This window comes from Oncorhynchus tshawytscha, linkage group LG01 (assembly GCF_018296145.1).
Source record: "Oncorhynchus tshawytscha isolate Ot180627B linkage group LG01, Otsh_v2.0, whole genome shotgun sequence".
In the NCBI taxonomy this organism is placed as follows: Eukaryota; Metazoa; Chordata; class Actinopteri; order Salmoniformes; family Salmonidae; genus Oncorhynchus; species Oncorhynchus tshawytscha.
In genome coordinates, this window is record NC_056429.1 from 1,007,130 (window position 1) to 1,032,234 (window position 25,105).

Genomic DNA, 25,105 nt, shown 5'->3' on the forward strand with positions numbered 1-25,105 from the left:
AGAGAACTATATAACACTGTCCAGACTGAGAACTATAAAACACTGTCCAGACTGAGAACTATATAACACTGTCCAGACAGAGAACTATATAACACTGTCCAGACAGAGAACTATAAAACACTGTCCAGACTGAGAACTATATAATACTGTCCAGACAGAGAACTATAAAACTGTCCAGACTGAGAACTATAAAACACTGTCCAGACTGAGAACTTTAAAACACTGTCCAGACTGAGAACTATGTAACACTGTCCAGACTGAGAACTATGTAACACTGTCCAGACTGAGAACTATGTAACACTGTCCAGACTGAGACCTATATAACACTGTCCAGCCTGAGAACTATATAACACTGTCCAGCCTGAGAACTATATAACACTGTCCAGCCTGAGAACTATGTCCAGACTGAGAACTATATAACACTGTCCAGACTGAGAACTATATAACACTGTCCAGACTGAGAACTATATAACACTGTCCAGACTGAGAACTATATAACACTGTCCAGACTGAGAACTATATAACACTGTCCAGACTGAGACCTATATAACACTGTCCAGACTGAGACCTATATAACACTGTCCAGACTGAGAACTATGTAATACTGTCCAGACTGAGAACTATATAATACTGTCCATACTGAGAACTATATAATACTGTCCAGATTGAGAAAGGCCTTTGTTCCCCAGCACGATGCTGTATGTGGGCTGACCTTGGTCATGAGACTCGCTTGGTCATGAGACTCTGGTCAACACCCTCCCTCCCCAGCCTTACAGGGACCTTCTGTCAGACAGACTGTACCTTGTCCACTGTAGCACTGTAGTCTACTGTACCACTGTAGTCTACTGGACCACTGTAGTCTACTGTAGTCTACTGTACCACTTTAGTCTACCGTACCACTGTAGTCTACCGTACCACTGTAGTCTACTGTAGTCTACCGTACCACTGTAATCTACTGTACCACTAGTCTACTGCAATCTACTGTACCACTATAGTCTCCTGTACCACTGTAATCTACTGTAGTCTGCTGTACCACTAATCTACTGTAGTCTACTGTACCACTGTAATCTACTGTACCACTAGTCTACTGTATCACTGTAATCTACTGTAGTCTGCTGTACCACTAATCTACTGTAGTCTACTGTACCACTGTAATCTACTGTACCACTAGTCTACTGTATCACTGTAATCTACTGTAGTCTACTGTACCACTGTAGTCTACTGTACCACTGTAGTCTACTGTAATCTACTGTAGTCTGCTGTACCACTAATCTACTGTAGTCTACTGTACCACTAATCTACTGTACCACTAGTCTACTGTACCACTGTAATCTACTGTAGTCCACTGTAGTCTGCTGTATCACTGTAATCTACTGTACCACTGTAATCTACTGTAGTCTACTGTACCACTGTAATCTACTGTACCACTGTAATCTACTGTACCACTGTAATCTACTGTAGTCTACTGTACCACTGTAATCTAATGTACCACTGTAGCACTGTAGTCTAATGTACCACTAATCTACTGTAGTCTGTGTTACTGTAGTCTACTGTAGCACTGTAATCTACAATAATCTACTGTAGTCTTCTGTACCACTGTAGTCTACTGTAGCACTGTAATCTACAATAATCTACTGTAGTCTTCTGTACCACTGTAGTCTACTTTACCACTGTAGTCTACTGTAGTCTACTGCACCACTGTAGTCTGTGTTACTGTAATCTACTGTAGTCTACTGTACCACTGTAATCTACTGTAGTCTACTGTAGCACTGAAGCCTACTGCACCACTTTAGTCTACTGTAGTCTGTGTTACTGCAATATACTGTACCACTGAAGCCTACTGTAGTCAACTGTAATCTACAATAATCTACTGTAGTCTACTGTACCACTGAAGCCTACTGTACCACTGTAATCTACTGTACCGCTGTAATCCACTGTAGTCTACTGTAGCATAGCAACACTGCGGCAGGTAGCCTAGATTGTAGAGCGTTGGGCCAGCAACCGAAAGGTTGCTAGATCGAATCCCCAAAATGACAAGGTAGAAATCTGTCGTTCTGCCCCTGAACAAGGCAGTTAATCCACTGTTCCTAGGCCGTCATTGTCGAGTTAGTTCTTAACTGGCTTTCCTAGTTAAATAAAGGTTAAATACAAATGTAATTATACGAATTCTGTAGGATGGTGAGATGGACTGATGGTCGGCATTTCTCAGGTCATGAAACCTCCCCTTACTGTGACCTCATTGTGACATCACTGATACACCACGGTAGGATGCAATAAATCACTGAGACACCACAGTAGGATGCAATAAATCACTGAGACACCACTGTAGGATGCTATACATCACTGAGACACCACTGTAGGATGCTATACATCACTGGGACACCACTGTAGGATGCTACACACTGAGACACCACTGTAGGATGCTATACACCACTGAGACACCACTGTAGGATGCTATACACTGAGACACCACTGTAGGATGCTATACATCACTGAGACACCACTGTAGGATGCTATACACTGAGACACCACTGTAGGATGCTATACACCACTGTAGGATGCTATACACCACTGTAGGATGATATACACTGGGACACCACTGTAGGATGATATACACTGGGACACCACTGTAGGATGCTATACACTGAGACACCACTGTAGGATGATATACACTGGGACACCACTGTAGGATGCTATACACCACTGAGACACCACTGTAGGATGCTATACACTGAGACACCACTGTAGGATGCTATACATCACTGAGACACCACTGTAGGATGCTATACACTGAGACACCACTGTAGGATGCTATACACCACTGTAGGATGCTATACACTGAGACACCACTGTAGGATGCTATACATCACTGAGACACCACTGTAGGATGCTATACATCACTGAGACACCACTGTAGGATGCTATACATCACTGAGACACCACTGTAGGATGCTATACATCACTGGACACCACTGTAGGATGCAGACACCATGTAGGATGCTATTCACACTGAGACACCACTGTAGGATGCTATACATCACTGAGACACCACTGTAGGATGCTATACATCACTGAGACACCACTGTAGGATGCTATACATCACTGTAGGATGCTATAAATCACTGAGACACCACTGTAGGATGCTATACACTGAGACACCACTGTAGGATGCTATACACACTGAGACACCACTGTAGGATGCTATACATCACTGTAGGATGCTATACATCACTGTAGGATGCTATACATCACTGTAGGATGCTATACACTGAGACACCACTGTAGGATGCTATACACTGAGACACCACTGTAGGATGCTATACATCACTGTAGGATGCTATACATCCATGTAGGATGCTATACACTGAGACACCACTGTAGGATGCTATACATCACTGTAGGATGCTATACATCACTGTAGGATGCTATACATCACTGTAGGATGCTATACATCACTGTAGGATGCTATACATCACTGTAGGATGCTATACATCACTGTAGGATGCTATACACTGAGACACCACTGTAGGATGCTATACACTGAGACACCATTGTAGGATGCTATACATCACTGGGACACCACTGTAGGATGCTATACATCACTGAGACACCACTGTAGGATGCTATACATCACTGAGACACCACTGTAGGATGCTATACATCACTGAGACACCACTGTAGGATGCTATACACTGAGACACCACTGTAGGATGCTATACATCACTGGGACACCATTGTAGGATGCTATACATCACTGAGACACCATTGTAGGATGCTCTACACTGAGACACCATTGTAGGATGCTATACATCACTGGGACACCATTGTAGGATGCTATACATCACTGGGACACCACTGTAGGATGCTATACACTGAGACACCACTGTAGGATGCTATACATCACTGAGACACCACTGTAGGATGCTATACATCACTGAGACACCACTGTAGGATGCTATACACTGAGACACCACTGTAGGATGCTATACGTCACTGAGACACCACTGTAGGATGCTATACGTCACTGAGACACCACTGTAGGATGCAATACATCACTGAGACACCACTGTAGGATGCTATACACTGAGACACCACTGTAGGATGCTATACATCACTGAGACACCACTGTAGGATGCAATACATCACTGAGACACCACTGTAGGATGCTATACACTGGGACACCACTGTAGGATGCTATACATCACTGTAGGATGCAATACATCACTGAGACACCACTGTAGGATGCTATACACTGAGACACCACTGTAGGATGCTATACATCACTGAGACACCACTGTAGGATGCAATGCATCACTGAGACACCACCGTAGGATGCTATACACTGGGACACCACTGTAGGATGCTATACATCACTGTAGGATGCTATACATCACTGTAGGATGCTATACATCACTGAGACACCATTGTAGGATGCTATACATCACTGTAGGATGCTATACATCACTGTAGGATGCTATACATCACTGTAGGATGCTATACATCACTGTAGGATGCTATACATCACTGTAGGATGCTATACATCACTGTAGGATGCTATACACTGAGACACCAGTCTAATGTTCCATTGTAATCTACTGTACCACTGTAGTCCACTGTAATCTACTGTACCACTGTAGTCCACTGTAATCTACTGTACCACTGTAGTCCACTGTAATCTACTGTACCACTGTAGTCCACTGTAGTCTACTGTACCACTGTAGTCTACTGTAGTCTACTGTACCACTGTAGTCTACTGTACCACTGTAGTGTTCTGTTGTCTACTGTACCACTGTAGTGTTCTGTAGTCTACTGTACCACTGTAGTCTACTGTAGTCTACTGTAGTCCACTGTAGTCTACTGTAGTCTACTGTACCACTGTAGTCTAATGTACCACTGTAGTCTACTGTACCACTGTAGTGTTCTGTTGTCTACTGTACCACTGTAGTGTTCTGTTGTCTACTGTACCACTGTAATCTACTGTACCACTGTAGTCTACTGTAGTCTACTGTACCACTAGTGTTCTGTTGTCTACTATAGTCTACTGTACCACTGTAGTCTACTGTAGTCTACTGTAGTCTACTGTACAACTGTAGTCTTCTGTACCACTGTAGTCTACTGTAGTCTACTGTACCACTGTAGTCTTCTGTACCACTGTAGTCTTCTGTTGTCTACTGTAGTCTTCTGTTGTCTACTGTAGTCTTCTGTTGTCTACTGTACCACTATAGTCTACTGTAGTGTTCTGTACCACTATAGTCTACTGTAGTCTTCTGTACCACTTATGTCTTCTGTTGTCTACTGTACCACTGTAGTCTTCTGTACCACTGAAGTATCCTGTCCAGGTACTGTACCAGAAATTAAAGTATTTAATTGGTCTCGAACCAAGTTACATGTTCCTCCACAAACACAACAAAAACGATCCATACCTCATGGTACTGGGCCCAGTCAGGTCTTTAACAGAACAATATAACTATCCATGGTACTGGGCCCAGTCAGGTCTTTAACAGAACAATATAACTATCCATGGTGCTGGGCCCAGTCAGGTCTTTAACAGAACAATATAACTATCCATGGTACTGGGCCCAGTCAGGTCTTTAACAGAACAATATAACTATCCATGGTACTGGGCCCAGTCAGGTCTTTAACATAACAATATAACTATCCATGGTGCTGGGCCCAGTCAGGTCTTTAACAGAACAATATAACTATCCATGGTGCTGAACCCAGTCAGGTCTTTAACAGAACAATATAACTATCCATGGTGCTGAACCCAGTCAGGTCTTTAACAGAACAATATAACTATCCATGGTACTGGGCCCAGTCAGGTCTTTAACAGAACAATATAACTATCCATGATACTGGGCCCAGTCAGGTCTTTAACAGAACAATATAACTATCCATGGTGCTGAACCCAGTCAGGTCTTTAACAGAACAATATAACTATCCATGGTGCTGGGCCCAGTCAGGTCTTTAACAGAACAATATAACTATCCATGGTGCTGGGCCCAGTCAGGTCTTTAACAGAACAATATAACTATCCATGGTGCTGAACCCAGTCAGGTCTTTAAGTGTGAAAAACGGGTGGAACCACAAAACATTTGGGAAAATCAGAAACCTGAACCTAAAAGGCCTTCCAACTTTGGAGTGTCATCCTGCAGCACAGCATTTTGGGTAAAGTTGAGGTCAGGTCCAATATTGACTCTGCACCCAGGAGGGATTGAAGCTGGACCATGCTAGAAATGCTTTAAAGTAATATAATATATGCTATTTTGCAGACACTTGGAGCCAAAGCGACCTACAGTCACGCGTGAATACATTGGTACGTATGTGTGGTCCCGGGAATTGAACCCACTATCCTGGTGTTGAAATGCTCTACCTAGATGCATGACAGGGTTACGAATGCTTTGTGAACCCTCAATTTAATATAATTTACAAGGCCTTCATTAAACGTTGCTTATGCCACCCTTTATAAAGCACAGGGTTATGTCATATTTGACCTAATGGGTTATGTCACATTTGACATGAATGGTTATGTCCCACAGTTATGCCACATTTATGAAGCCTTTATAGAGCAGGACATACAGTTATAGATGCTTTGTGACACATTGATTTAGTGTTTATGAAGGCTTTCTGAAGCCTTAATGAGATGCATGTCATTTCAAGCGGGACCATATTGGGTCCTTGTTACTTTGCGTTATATTTTTGTTAACATTTGAGTGATTATTTTTAAAAAGAATCTGATTATTAAAACTATACTGAACAAAACTTTTAACGCAACAACTTCAAAAAGGTTTTACCGAGTTCCAGTTCAGAGAAGGAATTCAGTCCATTTAAATAAATGTATTAGGCACTAATCTATGGATTTCAGAGGACTGGGAATACAGATATGCATCTGTTGGTCACAGATACCTAGGTAGGGATGTGGATCAGAAAACCAGTCAGTATCTGGTGTGACCACCATTTGCCTCATGCAGCACAACACACCTCCTTCACATAGAGTTATTCAGGTTGCCGATTGTGGCCTGTGGAATGTTGTCCCACTCCTCTTCAATGGCTGTGTGAAGTGGCTGGATATTGGCCCTAACTGGAACAAGCTGTCGTACACGTTGATCCAGAGCATCCCAAACGTGCTCAATGGGTGAAATGTCTGGTGAGTATTCAGGCCATGGAAGAACTGGGACATTTTCAGCTTCCAGGACATGGGGCCGTGCATTATCATGCTGAAACATGGTGTTGGATGAATGGCCCGACAATGGCCCTCAGGATCTCATCACGGTATCTCTGTGCATTCAAATTGCCATCGATAAAATGCAATTGTGTTCGTAGCTTATGGTGTCGCTCTTGCTGCGGGTGATTCTCTGATCCACCTCTTACGCAGACGACACCATTCTGTATACTTCTAGCTCTTCTTTGGACACTGTGCTAACTAACCTCCAGACGATCTTCAATGCCATACAACTCTCCTTCTGTGGCCTCCAACTGCTATTAAATACAAGCAAAACTAAATGCATGCTCTTCAACCGATCGCTACCTGCACCTACCCGCCAGTCCAACATCACTACTCTGGACGGTTCTGACTTAGAATATGTGGACAACTACAAATACCTAGGTGTCTGGTTAGACTGTAAACTCTCCTTCCAGACTCACATTAAGCATCTCCAATCCAAAATTAAATCGTCTTCATATTTCGCAACAAAGCATCCTTCACTCATGCTGCCAAACATACCCTTGTAAAACTGACCATCCTACCGATCCTTGACTTCGGCGATGTAATTTACAAAATAGCCTCCAACTCTCTACTCAGCAAATTGGATCTAGTGTATCACAGTGCCATTCGTTTTGTCACCAAAGCCCCATATACTACCCACCACTGCGCCTTGTATGCTCTTGTTGGCTGGCCCGCTCTTCATATTCGTCACCAAACTTATCTCAGCTCACTGGTTACGATAACACCAACCTGTAGCACGCACTCCAGTAGGTATAGCTCACTGGTCACCCCCAAAGCCAACTCCTCCTTTGGCCGCCTTTCCTTCCAGATCTTTGCTGCCAATGACTGGAACAAATTGCAAAAAATAATAATAATAAATCACTGAAGCTGGAGACTTATTGTAACGATCTTCGTCTTCATCGGATGAGGAGTAGGAAGGATCGGACCAAAATGCAGCGTGGTATGTGTCCATGATTATTTATTATAACAGAACACGAAAATAACAAAGTGAATGTAAGAAATGAAAATCAAAACAGTCCTGAAAGGTGAAAACACAAAACAGGAAACAACTACCCACAAACACCAGGTGGGAAAAGGCTACCTAAGTATGGTTCTCAATCAGAGACAACTATAGACAGCTGCCTCTGATTGGGAACCATACCAGGCCAAACACATAGAAAAGAAAACATAGAAAAACAACATAGAATGCCTACCCCAACTCACGCCCCGACCAAACCAAAATAGAGACATAAAAAAAGGAACTATGGTCAGGGCGTGACACTTATATCTCCCTCACTAACTTTAAGCATCAGCTGTCAGAGCAGCTTACCGATCATTGCACCTGTACATAGCCCATCAGTAAATGGCCCACCTAACTACCTCATCCCCATATTGTGATATATTTTTTTGCTCCTTTGCACCCCAGTATCTCTACTTGCACATTCATCTTCTACACATCTTTCACTCCAGTGTTTATTGCTAAATTCTAATTATTTTGCCACTATGGCCTATGTATTGCTATTTATTGCCTTACCTCCCTAATCTTACTACATTGTATATAGACTTTTCTACTGTGTTATTGACTATACGTTTGTTTATTCCATGTGTAACTCTGTGTTGTTGTTTGTGTCGGACTGCTTTGCTTTATCTTGGCCAGGTCGCAGTTGTAAATGAGAACTTGTTCTCAACTGGCCTACCTGGTTAAATAAGGGTGAAATAATAAATTAAATAAAAATGCCTCCCCATACCATAACCCCATCGCCATCATGGGGCACTCTGTTCACAACGTTGACATCTAACCACTTGCCCACGTGACGAAATACAAGTGGTCTACGATTGTGAGGCCAGTTGAATGTACTGCCAAATTCTCTAAAACAACGTTGGAGGCGGCCTATGGTAGAGAAATTAACATTAAATTATCTGGCAACAGCTCTGGTTGACATTCTTGCAGTCAGCATGCTAATTACACGCTCCCTCAAACCTTGAGACATCTGTGGCATTATGTAGTGTTGCAAAACTGCACATTTTAGAGTGGGCTTTTATTGTCCCCAGCACAAGGTGCACCTGTGAAATGATCATGCTTAATCAGCTTGTTGATATGCCACAACTGTCAGGTAGATCGATTGTCTTGGAAAAGGAGAAATGCTCACTAATGGGGATATAATCAAATTTGTGTACAAGATTATAGAGAAATAACCTTTCGGTGCGTATGGAACAATTCCGGGATCATTTATTTCAGCTCATGAAAAATGGGCCCAACACTTTACATCTGTGGTCATCAATCGCAATCAACTGGTCAATCTCCAAGGCATTCCCAGTCGATCACCAAACATTTCTGTAAAAAAATAAACAATAAATCCTTTTGTTACTTACAAAAAAAGTTGTTTCGTGCTGTTAGCAAAATGTGCACTTGATTCAGCAGCCCTGAGGTTTTCCATTTGAACCATTTCATTTGTCTGAACGTTAAACTCCGCCTACACCGCAGGCCCAGAGAGAAAATCAAGTGCACCTATAGGCCTACTGCTGGCCAATCAGACAGTTCAGATCACAATTTCCTCATGCCGTAGAAAGATGCCTCCAACGCACAGGAATATTTCACTTTCTCTGGTCATATGAGTAACATGAGTTGGTACATGAGGCAGAAGTAATGCAGTGTGACTTGAGTTTCGCCATCAGCTAGAAGACTGTGTCCCCTTTTCTCAGTGGAGGGAAGGAGGGCGGAGGGAGGGTGAGAGGCAGCCTTACCACTGCAACATCCCTCCCCTCAGCTAGAAGACTGTGTCCCCTTTTCTCAGTAGAGGGAAGGAGGGCGGAGGGAGGGAGGGTGAGAGGCAGCCTTACCACTGCACCATCCCTCCCCTCAGACTGACCATCAGCTAGAAGACTGTGTCCCCTTTTCTCAGTGGAGGGAAGGAGGGCGGAGGGAGGGTGAGAGGCAGCCTTACCGCTGCACCATCCCTCAGACTGACCATCAGACGCAGGCCATTGGTCCAGTAAATATATATGATTATGCTCACTTAGCTGCTTCACAAGTAATACAACAAAATATCTATTACTAGTGTGATCATAATTTTTATTTCACCTTTATTTAACCAGGTAGGCTAGTTGAAAACAAGTTCTCATTTACAATTGTGACCTGGCCAAGATAAAGCAAAGCAGTTCGACACAAACAACAGAGTTACACATGGAGTAAAACAAACATACAGTCAATAATACAGTATAAACAAGTCTATATACAATGTGAGCAAATGAGGTGAGAAGGGAGGTAAAGGCAAAAAAGGCCATGGTGGCAAAGTAAATAACAATATACCAAGTAAAACACTGTCACGATCTTCGTATTGCGGAGACCAAAGCACAGCGTGGTGTGAATACATACTTTTAAGTATAGACGGAAAAAAACCAAGAAGTACACTAAACAAACTAACGTGACCGCTATAGAAACTGAGTGCTAACATGCAACATCACATAGAGAATAACCCACCAACCACATTACAAAACATGCTACCTAAATATGGTTCCCAATCAGAGACAACGACAAACACCTGCCACTGATTGAGAACCATATCAGGCCAAAACACATAGAAACAGACTAACTAGACATGCAACATAGAATGCCCACTCATATCACACCCTGACCAAACAAAACATAGAAACAAACAACGCAAATAATAGTGTGACAAACACTGGAATGGTAGATTTGCAGTGGAAGAATGTGCAAAGTAGAAATAAAAATAATGGGGTGCAAAGGAGCAAAATAAATAAATAGTAGGGGGAGAGGTAGTTGTTTGGGCTAAATTATAGGTGGGCTATGTACAGGTGCAGTAATCTGTGAGCTGCTCTGACAGCTGGTGCTTAAAGCTAGTGAGATTACCTGTACATAGCCCACCTCTACTTTATATACCCAATGTCTTTAAATATAATTTAGAAATGGTCTGAGAAGAATAACATTGGCAGGGCAATTCAAGCATAGCCAAGGTATAATGTATTGGGTCTGTAGCCTACTGAGCGTAGCCAATATGCAGTGATAATGTATTGGGCCTATAGCCTACTGAGTATAGCCAATATGCAGTGATAATGTATTGGCCCTATAACCTACTGAGTGTAGCCAATATGCAGTGATAATGTATTAGGTCTATAGCCTACTGAGCGTAGCCAATATGCAGTGATAATGTATTGGGTCTATAGCCTACTGAGCGTAGCCAATATGCAGGGATAATGTAATGGGCCTATAGCCTACTGAGCGTAGCCAAGGTATAATGTATTGGGCCTATAGCCTACTGAGCATAGCCAATATGCAGTGATAATGTATTGGGCCTATAGCCTACTGAGTATAGCCAAGGTATAATGTATTGGGCCTATAGCCTACTGAGCATAGCGAATATGCAGTGATAATGTATTGGGCCTATAGCCTACTGAGCATAGCCAAGGTATAATGTATTGGGTCTATAGCCTACTGAGTATAGCCAAGGTATAATGTATTGGGCCTATAGCCTACTGAGCATAGCCAAGGTATAATGTATTGGGCCTATAGCCTACTGAGCATAGCCAAGGTATAATGTATTGGGTCTATAGCCTACTGAGCATAGCCAAGGTATAATGTATTGGGCCTATAGCCTACTGAGCGTAGCCAAGGTATAATGTATTGGGTCTATCGCCTACTGAGCATAGCCAATATGCAGTGATAATGTATTGGGCCTATAGCCTACTGAGCGTAGCCAATATGCAGTGATAATGTATTGGGCCTCTAGCCTACTGAGCATAGCCAAGGTATAATGTATTGGGCCTCTAGCCCACTGAGCATAGCCAAGGTATAATGTATTGGGCCTATAGCCTACTGAGCATAGCCAATATGCAGTGATAATGTATTGGGCCTATAGCCTACTGAGCGTAGCCAATATGCAGTGATAATGTATTGGGCCTATAGCCTACTGAGCGTAGCCAAGGTATAATGTATTGGGTCTATAGCCTACTGAGCGTAGCCAAAATGCAGGGATAATGTAATGGGTCTATAACCTACTGAGTGTAGCCAATATGCAGTAATAATGTAATGTATTGGGTCTACAACCTACTGAGTGTAGCCAATATGCAGTGATAATGTATTGGGCCTATAACCTACTGAGTATAGCCAATATGCAGTGATAATGTATTGGGTCTACAACCTACTGAGTATAGCCAATATGCAGGGATAATGTATTGGGTATGTACCAACTACAGATTCTAACATGTACCAACTACAGATTATAACATGTACCAACTACAGAGTATAACATGTACCAACTACAGATTATAACATGTACCAACTACAGATTATAACATGTACCAACTACAGATTATAACATGCACCAACTACAGATTCTAACATGTACCAACTACAGATTCTAACATGTACCAACTACAGATTATAACATGTACCAACTACAGATTATAACATTTTTGATTTTTTTTCACCTTTATTTAACCAGGTAGGCAAGTTGAGAACAAGTTCTCATTTACAATTGCGACCTGGCCAAGATAAAGCAAAGCAGTTCGACACATACAACGACACAGAGTTACACATGGAGTAAAACAAACATACAGTCAATAATACAGTATAAACAAGTCTATATACGATGTGAGTAAACGAGGTGAGATAAGGGAGGTAAAGGCAAAAAAAGGCCATGGTGGCAAAGTAAATACAATATAGCAAGTAAAACACTGGAATGGTAGATTTGCAATGGAAGAATATGCAAAGTAGAAATCAAAATAATGGGGTGCAAAGGAGCAAAATAAATAAATAAATAAAATACAGTAGGGAAAGAGGTAGTTGTTCGGGCTAAATTATAGGTGGGCTATGTACAGGTGCAGTAATCTGTGAGATGCTCTGACATTTGGTGCTTAAAGCTAGTGAGGGAGATAAGTGTTTCCAGTTTCAGAGATCTTTGTAGTTTGTTCCAGTCATTGGCAGCAGAGAACTGGAAGGAAAGGCGGCCAAAGAAAGAATTGGTTTTGGGGGTGACTAGAGAGATATACCTGCTGGAGCGTGTGCTACAGGTGGGAGATGCTATGGTGACCAGCGAGCTGAGATAAGGGGGGACTTTACCTAGCAGGGTCTTGTAGATGACATGGAGCCAGTGGGTTTGGCGACGAGTATGAAGCGAGGGCCAGCCAACGAGAGCGTACAGGTCACAATGGTGGGTAGTATATGGGGCTTTGGTGACAAAACGGATTGCACTGTGATAGACTGCATCCAATTTGTTGAGTAGGGTATTGGAGGCTATTTTGTAAATGACATCGCCAAAGTCGAGGATCGGTAGGATGGTCAGTTTTACAAGGGTATGTTTGGCAGCATGAGTGAAGGATGCTTTGTTGCGAAATAGGAAGCCAATTCTAGATTTCACTTTGGATTGGAGATGTTTGATATGGGTCTGGAAGGAGAGTTTACAGTCTAACCAGACACCTAAGTATTTGTAGTTGTCCACTTATTCTAAGTCAGAGCCGTCCAGAGTAGTGATGTTGGACAGGTGCAGGTGCAGGTAGCGATCGGTTGAAGAGCATGCATTTAGTTTTACTTGTATTTAAGAGCAATTGGAGGCCACGGAAGGAGAGTTGTATGGCATTGAAGCTTGCCTGGAGGGTTGTTAACACAGTGTCCAAAGAAGGGCCAGAAGTATACAGAATGGTGTCGTCTGCGTAGAGGTGGATCAGAGACTCACCAGCAGCAAGAGCGACATCATTGATGTATACAGAGAAGAGAGTCGGTCCAAGAATTGAACCCTGTGGCACCCCCATAGAGACTGCCAGAGGTCCGGACAGCAGACCCTCCGATTTGACACACTGAACTCTATCAGAGAAGTAGTTGGTGAACCAGGCGAGGCAATCATTTGAGAAACCAAGGCTGTCGAGTCTGCCGATGAGGATCAAATCAAATCAAATGTATTTATATAGCCCTTCGTACATCAGCTGATATCTCAAAGTGCTGTACAGAAACCCAGCCTAAAACCCCAAACAGCAAGCAATGCAGGTGTAGAATCACCAGGATGTGGTGATTGACAGAGTCCAATGCCTTGGCCAGATCAATGAATCGGGCTGCACAGTAATGTTTCTTATCGATGGCGGTTAAGATATCGTTTAGGACTTTGAGCGTGGCTGAGGTGCACCCATGACCAGCTCTGAAACCAGATTGCATAGCAGAGAAGGTATGGTGAGATTCGAAATGGTCGGTAATCTGTTTGTTGACTTGGCTTTCGAAGACCTTAGAAAGGCATGGTAGGATAGATATAGGTCTGTAGCAGTTTGGGTCAAGAGTGTCCCCCCTTTGAAGAGGGGGATGACCGCAGCTGCTTTCCAATCTTTGGGAATCTCAGACGACACAAAAGAGAGGTTGAACAGGCTAGTAATAGGGGTGGCTACAATTTCGGCAGATAATTTTAGAAAGAAAGGGTCCAGATTGTCTAGCCCGGCTGATTTGTAGGGGTCCAGATTTTGCAGCTCTTTCAGAACATCAGCTGAACGGATTTGGGAGAAGGAGAAATAGGGAAGGCTTGGGCGAGTTGCTGTGGGGGGTGCAGTGCTGTTGACCGGGGTAGGAGTAGCCAGGTGGAAAGCATGGCCAGCCGTAGAAAAATGCTTATTGAAATTCTCAATTATGGTGGATTTATCAGTGGTGACAGTGTTTCCTATCTTCAGTGCAGTGGGCAGCTGGGAGGAGGTGTTCTTATTCTCCATGGACTTTACAGTGTCCCAGAACTTTTTTGAGTTAGTGTTGCAGGAAGCAAATTTCTGCTTGAAAAAGCTAGCCTTGGCTTTTCTAACTGCCTGTGTATAATGGTTTCTAGCTTCCCTGAACAGCTGCATATCACGGGGGCTGTTCGATGCTAATGCAGAACGCCATAGGATGTTTTTGTGTTGGTTAAGGGCAGTCAGGTCTGGGGAGAACCAAGGGCTATATCTGTTCCTGGTTCTAAATTTCTTGAATGGGGCATGTTTATTTAAGATGGTTAGGAAGGCATTTAAAAAAATATCCAGGCATCCTCTACTGACGGGATGAGATCAATATCCTTCCAGGATACAGGTTGATTAGAAAGGCCTGCTCGCTGAAGTGTTTCAGGGAGCGTTTGACAGTGATGAGTGATGTACCAGTCAGTGATGAGAACATGTACCAACTACAGATTATAACATGTACCAACTACAGATTATAACATGTACCATCTACAGATTATAACATGTACCATCTACATAGGCACTTCCGGTTTTGGAAGGACCATAAAGGTAATGGGAATGGTGTACTCAGTCTCTCTGTGCTAGTTGTCTCATTGTACATGAATAACATAACTATATGTATGGTTTTTCAAACCCTTTGGTTTAAATAAATGTTGACATTTGATATTCTTTCTCATATTATACTCATATCATACAATTATTAGTGCACTATGCAGTAAGATTACTTACCCCCTAAATAGTATGGTAGTGGAGGGCTAATCATACGGCCTTAGAACGTTAGTGACATGTTAACAACAGCGACATCTAGCGGCTGATCAACGCAAAGACAATAGTATTTCTATTGTACTTCCGGGTACACATGGTCCCTTCCTTGTTGTTTCTCTAAACTTCACGAAACAGTGGATAATTCATTGATTCTCCGAACATTGACCAGAGATATTATTAAGTGATGTATCATCAACCGGTACTGAAGAACCGACGGACTCTTCTGGAACGAGCTGAGAAATTCATATCTGAGATTTATTTCACCGACTGCAACCTTAGGGGAAGGTAAATGGTATTTCTTAGCTAGCGGTCAAGTGCAATAAAATGCATGCCCATTACCCACTCAATATGCCCAGCTAAGTAGCAATGTTTTGTTGGGCAGATGGAAGTTCTATTTATTGTGCAAAATGTTTGAATTCTCCGCGGGTGTAGAGAGAAACTGCTCTGCTCCTTGTAATAGCTATTGTTTTCTGGGTAATGAATCTCCCTTCTGGATCTGGTTATGAGACACTGACAGCACTTTATGTGGCGATCTGAGTCATATAAAAACACGTTTCTTACAACATGACTTGTTTCCAGACTATATGGAGACGCCTGTCCCCTGGAGTCCATCTCCTCGTCTCTGTCACAGCAACGGATCCCTTTCCTAGAGGCTGTCAAACAGAACTTTGAGCCGTATCAAGTTGGTGATACCTTTGGACCTACGTAAGGACTGGAATATTTAGTAGCTCTCTTCGAACATCATGTTTGGTTAAATACCATGAATGAACGAGTAACTGAGTGAGTAACTGAGTGAGTAACTGAGTGAGTAACTGAGTGAGTAACTGAGTGAGTAACTGAGTGAGGGAATTAGTGGAGTGAGTTGGTGAATGAGTGTGCAAAAGAACGAACAAACCAGTGAACCAACAAACTAGTATGAGTAATGTTTTATTACAGATGGTGGACATGCTGGTTTAAAGTATCTCTGAGGATACCAGACTCCTGGAGAGGGAAGCAGGTCCATCTGAGCTGGGAGAGTGATGGAGAGGCCATGGTCTGGAGGGATGAGCAACCTGTACAGGTTCAACATTATATACACCCACATGAGCCTTACCTCATCCACCATACCACTACAGTACCTCATCCACCATACCACTACAGTACCTCATCCACCACACCTCAACCACCATAACTCTACAGTACCTCATCCACCATACCACTACAGTACCCCATCCACCATACCACTACAGTACCTCATCCACCACACCTCAACCACCATACCACTACAGTACCTCATCCACCATACCTCAACCACCATAACACGAAAGTACCTCATCCACCATACCTCAACCACCATAACACTACAGCACCTCAACCACCATAACACTACAGTACCTCATCCACCATACCTCAACCACCATAACACTACAGTACCTCATCCACCATAACACTACAGTACCTCATCCACCATACCTCAACCACCATAACACTACAGTATCTCATCCACCATACCTCAACCACCATAACACTACAGTACCTCATCCACCATACCTCAACCACCATAACACTACAGTACCTCATCCACCACACCTCAACCACCATAACACTCAACCAGTAACACTACATCCATCCACCATACCTCAACCACCATAACACTCATCCAGTACCTCATCCACCATACCTACAACCACCATAACACTACAGTACCTCATCCACCATACCTCAACCACCATAACACTACAGTACCTCATCCACCATACATAACACTACAGTACCTCATCCACCATACCACTACAGTACCTCAACCACCATACCACTCATCCAGTACCTCAACCACCATACCACTACAGTACCTCAACCACCATACCACTACAGTACCTCATCCACCATACTCAACCACCATAACATACCTCAACCACCATAACACTACAGTACCTCATCCACCATACCACTACAGTACCTCAACCACCATACCACTACAGTACCTCATCCACCATACCTCAACCACCATAACACTACAGTACCTCAACCACCATAACACTACAGTACCTCATCCAACATACCACTACAGTACCTCAACCACCATACCACTACAGTACCTCATCCACCATACCTCAACCACCATAACACTACAGTACTCTCATCCACCATAACACCACAGTACCTCATCCACCATAACACTACAGTACCTCATCCACCATACCACTACAGTACCTCATCCACCATAACACTACAGTACCTCATCCACCATACCTCAACCACCATAACACTACAGTACCTCAACCACCATAACACTACAGTACCTCATCCACCATACCCCAACCACCATAACACTACAGTACCTCATCCACCATACCTCAACCACCATAACACTACAGTACCTCAATCACCATAACACTGCAGTACCTCATCCACCATACCACTACAGTACCTCAACCACCATACCACTACAGTACCTCATCCACCATACCTCAACCACCATAACACTACAGTACCTCATCCACCATACCACTACAGTACCTCATCCACCATACCACTACAGTACCTCATCCACCATACCACTACAGTACCTCATCCACCATACCTCAACCACCATAACACTACAGTACCTCATCCACCATACCACTACAGTACCTCATCCACCATACCTCAACCACCATAACACTACAGTACCTCATCCACCATACCACTACAGTACCTCATCCACCATACCTCAACCACCATAACACTACAGTACCTCATCCACCATACCACTACAGTACCTCATCCACCATACCACTCACCTCATCCACCATACCTCAACCTAACACTACAGTACCAGTATACCACTACAGTACCTCATCTCATCCACCATACACTACAGTCCACCATACCACTCAGTACCTCATCCACCATACCTCATCCACACATCAACCACCACTCCACAGTACCTCAACCACCATACCACTACAGTACCTCATCCACCATACCACTACAGTACCTCATCCACCATACCTCACCACCAGTACCTCATCCACCATACCTCAACCACCATACCACTACAGTACCTCATCCACCATACCACTACAGTACCTCATCCACCATACCACTACAGTACCTCAACAGACTAGTCTCATCCTCCGGGCTCTCTCAGCTTGCCTTGGGGCAAAGTCACAATAACAATCTGTTTTAGTTATATGTCAACTATGTTATGTACGCTAATCAAGCCTCACTGCATGTTGTTCAAACACATCATTCTCAGGGGTTGACCTTGATGTTGTTCAAACACATCATTCTCAGGGGTTGACCTTGATGTTGTTCAAACACATCATTCTCAGGGGTTGACCTTGATGTTGTTCAAACACATCATTCTCAGGGGTTGACCTTGATGTTGTTCAAACACATCATTCTCAGGGGTTGACCTTGATGTTGTTCAAACACATCATTCTCAGGGGTTGACCTTGATGTTGTTCAAACACATCATTCTCAGGGGTTGACCTTGATGTTGTTATTTGATTGACAGGGGTTGACCTTGATGTTGTTATTTGATTGACAGGGGTTGACCTTGATGTTGTTATTTGATTGACAGGGGTTGACCTTGATGTTGTTATTTGATTGACAGGGGTTGACCTTGATGTTGTTATTTGATTGACAGGGGTTGACCTTCATCTTGTTATTTGATTGACAGGGGTTGATCTTCATGTTGTTATTTGATTGATAGGGGTTGACCAAAGAAGGGGAGAAGACCAGCTACATCTTGACTGAGTGTCTGAAGGATGATGAGCCACACAGGTTAGTGGATTCTACATCCTGACTGTCTGGAGGATGATGATCCACACAGGTTAGTGGGTTCTACATCCTGACTGTCTGGAGGATGATGACAGGTTAGTGGGTTCTCCATCCTGACTGTCTGGAGGATGATGATCCACACAGGTTAGTGGGTTCTACATCCTGACTGACTGGAGGATGATGATCCACACAGGTTAGTGGGTTCTACATCCTGTTTGGGGTGAATTCAATTTACATTTGACATTTTAGTCATTTAACAGACGCTCTTCAGGGATTTTTCTGCCATGGAAATCCTTTTGTGTTCAGCAAACGGTGGCTACTTTTAAGACTCTTAAATATAAAATATAGCTCAGTGAATGTATTTGATTTGATTAAAACACATAGGATGTGTCAAGATATGGAAAAATATAAGTTTAAACATTTCAATCGATTGGTTGAAAGGACAGGAGGCTCTCGGTTGACTAAGTTTGTTTAATCGGGGACAGCGCTGCTCTACATTGAGTTGGCGCGTAACGGTCTGTTTGCAGCGAGTCAGGATCGCCTCAGTGTGTTCTAGTTCTGTGTTGTAAACTGTAGTCTGTCTTCTGTCTCTTTTAGCATCTCCCTGTATGTTGAGCTGGCGTGTAACAGTCTTTTCGGAGCGGGACAGGGATCCATGATTGCAGCACCTGACCCAGACAGGAAGTACTCTGTCCAGAAGGCTGAGCTTGTGGTGTTTAAGTCGGACGTCAGGGAGCTGCTGACTGATTTGGAGATGCTGGTAGACATGGTCAAGGTATGTTGAGATATCAGTATTCTATAATGTCAAGGTACTACCTAATGGGTTGTGAAGTAGGTCAAGAGGTCCTGTCTGGAGTAGGCTGGGGTCAATTCCAGGAGTAGTAGGTCAAGAGGTCATATCTGGAGCAGGGTGGGGTCAATTCCAGGAGTAGTAGGTCAAGAGGTCATGTCTGGAGCAGGGTGGGGTCAATTCCAGGAGTACAAGGTCAAGAGGTCATGTCTGGAGCAGGGTGGGGTCAATTCCAGGAGTAGTAAACTAACTAAATGGAATTGACTCCAAACCCGAACCTGCAGATGGAATTGTGACATTTAACTGTGAATGAAGTGTAACTGTCAACTTCAGTCAGTCTGCTGTTCTGTTCCTGCTTTCTCATTGGCCTGTTGATCTTCTCTCTTCTGCCTCCTCTCAGTTGCTGGGTGAGGGGGAACAGCGTGGGTACCAGGCTCTGTTCACAGCCAATGAGATGGTGAACCTGTGTGAGCCGACCAATCCCAGCTCATTTCCTGCGGCCCGGAGTCTGGCTCAGAAGTTCTTCAGCCAGAGGAATGGAGAGAGCCAGCACACTGTCCACGCTATGGGACACTGCCACATTGACTCAGGTAAACATCTCTCTCTTTCAAGATGACTGATTTTGTTTAGTCTATGTCCATGTATTGAGTTCTCCTGTAATGATGCTCCGCTGTCTACTGCTGCTCCACTGTCTACTGCTGCTCCACTGTCTACTGCTGCTCCACTGTCTACTGCTGCTCCACTGTCTACTGCTGCTCCACTGTCTACCGCTGCTCCACTGTCTACTGCTGCTCCACTGTCTACTGCTGCTCCACTGTCTACTGCTGCTCCACTGTTTACTGCTGCTCCACTGTCTACCGCTGCTCCACTGTCTACCGCTGCTCCACTGTCTACTGCTGCTCCACTGTCTACTGCTGCTCCACTGTCTACTGCTGCTCCACTGTCACTGCTGCTCCACTGTTTACTGCTGCTCCACTGTTTACTGCTGTTCACTGTCTACTGCTGCTCCACTGTCTACTGCTGGTTCACTGTCTACCGCTGCTCCACTGTCTACTGCTGGTTCACTGTTTACTGCTGCTCCACTGTTTACTGCTGCTCCACTGTCTACTGCTGCTCCACTGTCTACTGCTGCTCCACTGTCTACTGCTGCTCCACTGTCTACTGCTGCTCCACTGTCTACCGCTGCTCCACTGTCTACCGCTGCTCCACTGTCTACTGCTGCTCCACTGTCTTCTGCTGCTCCACTGTCTACTGCTGCTCCACTGTCTACTGCTGCTCCACTGTGTGTGGTCTACTGCTGCTCCACTGTCTTCTGCTGCTCCACTGTGTGTGGTGTACTGCTGCTCCACTGTCTACTGCTGCTCCACTGTCTACTGCTGCTCCACTGTCTACTGCTGCTCCACTGTCTACCGCTGCTCCACTGTCTACCGCTGCTCCACTGTCTACCGCTGCTGCTGCTCCACTGTCTACCGCTGCTCCACTGTCTACTGCTGCTCCACTGTCTACTGCTGCTGTCTTCTGCTGCTCCACTGGTGTCCAGTTGCTGCTCCACTGTCTACTGCTGCTCCACTGTCTACTGCTGCTCCACTGTCTATGCTGCTCCACTGTCTAGGTGCTGCTCCACTGTCTACTGCTGCTCCACTGTCTACTGCTGCTCCACTGTCTTCTGCTGCTCCACTGTCTACGCTGCTCCACTGTCTACTGCTGCTCCACTGTCTACTGCTGCTCCACTGTCTACTGCTGCTCCACTGTCTACTGCTGCTCCACTGTCTACCGCTGCTCCACTGTCTACTGCTGCTCCACTGTCTACTGCTGCTCCACTGTCTACTGCTGCTCCACTGTCTACTGCTGCTCCACTGTCTACTGCTGCTTCACTGTTTACTGCTGCTCCACTGTCTACTGCTGCTCCACTGTCTACCGCTGCTCCACTGTCTACTGCTGCTGGTCCACTGTGTGTGGTGTCCTGCTGCTCCACTGTGTGTGGTGTTCTGCTGCTCCACTGTGTGTGGTGTTCTGCTGCTCCACTGTGTGTGGTGTTCTGCTGCTCCACTGTGTGTGGTGTTCTGCTGCTCCACTGTGTGTGGTGTTCTGCTGCTCCACTGTGTGTGGTGTTCTGCTGCTCCACTGTGTGTGGTGTTCTGCTGCTCCACTGTGTGTGGTGTTCTGCTGCTCCACTGTGTGTGGTGTCCTGCTGCTCCACTGTGTCTACTGCTGCTCCACTGTCTGTGTGTCCACCTCTGCTGCTCCACTGTGTGTGGTGTTCTGCTGCTCCACTGTGTGTGGTGTTCTGCTGCTCCACATCAGGATGTGATTGATTGATTCATATCCTGCTCTGTCCCTGTCTCTATCTAGCCTGGCTGTGGCCCTATGAGGAGACCATCAGGATGTGATTGATTGATTCATATCCTGCTCTGTCCCTGTCTCTATCTAGCCTGGCTGTGGCCCTATGAGGAGACCATCAGGAAGTGTGCCAGGAGCTGGGTGACTGTGATCAGACTGATGGAGAAGAACCCTCACATGGTCTTCACCTGTTCACAGGTACTGTACCTTTAATACACACTCACCTGTTCACAGGTACTGTACCTTTAATACACACTCACCTGTTCACAGGTACTGCACCTTTAATACACACTCACCTGTTCACAGGTACTGTACCTTTAATACACACTCACCTGTTCACAGGTACTGTACCTTTAATACACACTCACCTGTTCACAGGTACTGTACCTTTAATACACACTCACCTGTTCACAGGTACTGTACCTTTGTCACTCACCTGTTCACAGGTACTGTACCTTTGCTCCACTCACCTGTTCACAGGTACTGTACCTTTAATACACACTCACCTGTTCACAGGTACTGTACCTTAATACACACTCACCTGTTCACAGGTACTGTACCTTTAATACACACTCACCTGTTCACAGGTACTGTACCTTTAATACACACTCACCTGTTCACAGGTACTGCACCTTTAATACACACTCACCTGTTCACAGGTACTGTACCTTTAATACACACTCACCTGTTCACAGGTACTGTACCTTTAATACACACTCACCTGTTCCAGGTACTGCACCTGGGTTTAATACACACTCACCTGTTCACAGGTACTGTACCTTTAATACACACTCACCTGTTCACAGCTACTGTGTGGTTTCTACACTCTCACCTGTTCACAGGTACTGTACCTTTGCTCCACTCACCTGTTCACAGGTACTGTACCTTTGCTCCACACTCACCTGTTCACAGGTACTGTACCTTTAATACACACTCACCTGTGTGTGTACTGTACCTGCTGCACACTCACCTGTTGACAGGTACTGTACCTTTAATCCTGCTCTCACCTGTTCTGCAGGTACTGTACCTTTAATACACACTCACCTGTTCACAGGTACTGTACCTTTAATACACACTCACCTGTTCACAGGACTGTACCTTTAATACACACTCCCTGTTCACAGGTACTGTACCTTTAATACACACTCACCTGTTCACAGGTACTGCATTTAATACACACTCCCTGTCTCTATCAGCCTACTGTACCTTTAATACACACTCACCTGTTCACAGGTACTTGACCTTTAATACACTCTGTCCCTGTCTCTATCAGGCCTGGCTGTGGCCCTTTAAATGAGGACTCACCTGTTCACAGGTACTGTACCTTTAATACACACTCACCTGTTCAGGTACTGTACTTTAATACACACTCACCTGTTCACAGGTACTGACCTTTAATACACACTCACCTGTTCACAGGTACTGTACCTTTAATACACACTCACCTGTTCACAGGTACTGTACCTTTAATACACACTCACCTGTTCACAGGTACTGTACCTTTAATACACACTCACCTGTTCACAGGTACTGTACCTTTAATACACACTCACCTGTTCACAGGTACTGTACCTTTAATACACACTCACCTGTTCACAGGTACTGTACCTTTAATACACACTCACCTGTTCACAGGTACTGTACCTTTAATACACACTCACCTGTTCACAGGTACTGTACCTTTAATACACACTCACCTGTTCACAGGTACTGTACCTTTAATACACACTCACCTGTTCACAGGTACTGTACCTTTGTCTCTCCTCTCTCCAGGCTCAGTAGTTTGACTGGGTTAATAGTGGTCTCTCCTCTCCTCTCTCCAGGCTCAGCAGTTTGACTGGGTTAATAGTGGTCTCTCCTCTCTCCAGGCTCAGCAGTTTGACTGGGTTAATAGTGGTCTCTCCTCTCTCCAGGCCCAGCAGTTTGACTGGGTTAATAGTGGTCTCTCCTCTCCTCTCTCCAGGCCCAGCAGTTTGACTGGGTTAATAGTGGTCTCTCCTCTCCTCTCTCCAGGCCCAGCAGTTTGACTGGGTTAATAGTGGTCTCTCCTCTCTCCAGGCTCAGCAGTTTGACTGGGTTAATAGTGGTCTCTCCTCTCTCCAGGCCCAGCAGTTTGACTGGGTTAATAGTGGTCTCTCCTCTCCTCTCTCCAGGCCCAGCAGTTTGACTGGGTTAATAGTGGTCTCTCCTCTCTCCAGGCCCAGCAGTTTGACTGGGTTAATAGTGGTCTCTCCTCTCCTCTCTCCAGGCCCAGCAGTTTGACTGGGTTAATAGTGGTCTCTCCTCTCCTCTCTCCAGGCCCAGCAGTTTGACTGGGTTAATAGTGGTCTCTCCTCTCCTCTCTCCAGGCCCAGCAGTTTGACTGGGTTAATAGTGGTCTCTCCTCTCCTCTCTCCAGGCCCAGCAGTTTGACTGGGTTAATAGTGGTCTCTCCTCTCCTCTCTCCAGGCCCAGCAGTTTGACTGGGTTAATAGTGGTCTCTCCTCTCTCCAGGCTCAGCAGTTTGACTGGGTTAATAGTGGTCTCTCTTCTCTCCAGGCTCAGCAGTTTGACTGGGTTAA

General features: G+C 44.6%; 1 protein-coding gene across 1 annotated transcript in view; it reads left to right on the forward strand.

Annotated features, from left to right (window-relative positions):
- Positions 1–15,726: 15,726 nt before the first annotated feature.
- Positions 15,727–25,105, forward strand: part of man2c1 (mannosidase, alpha, class 2C, member 1) — a 43,606-nt gene continuing 34,227 nt past the window's right edge. The window contains exons 1-7 of the mRNA XM_042327597.1: positions 15,727–15,952; positions 16,247–16,372; positions 16,604–16,727; positions 19,347–19,417; positions 20,012–20,189; positions 20,605–20,794; positions 22,636–22,742. Of these exons, the coding sequence (XP_042183531.1) occupies positions 15,852–15,952; positions 16,247–16,372; positions 16,604–16,727; positions 19,347–19,417; positions 20,012–20,189; positions 20,605–20,794; positions 22,636–22,742 (897 nt within the window). The 5' untranslated portion in view covers positions 15,727–15,851. The remainder of the gene's footprint in view (positions 15,953–16,246; positions 16,373–16,603; positions 16,728–19,346; positions 19,418–20,011; positions 20,190–20,604; positions 20,795–22,635; positions 22,743–25,105) is intronic.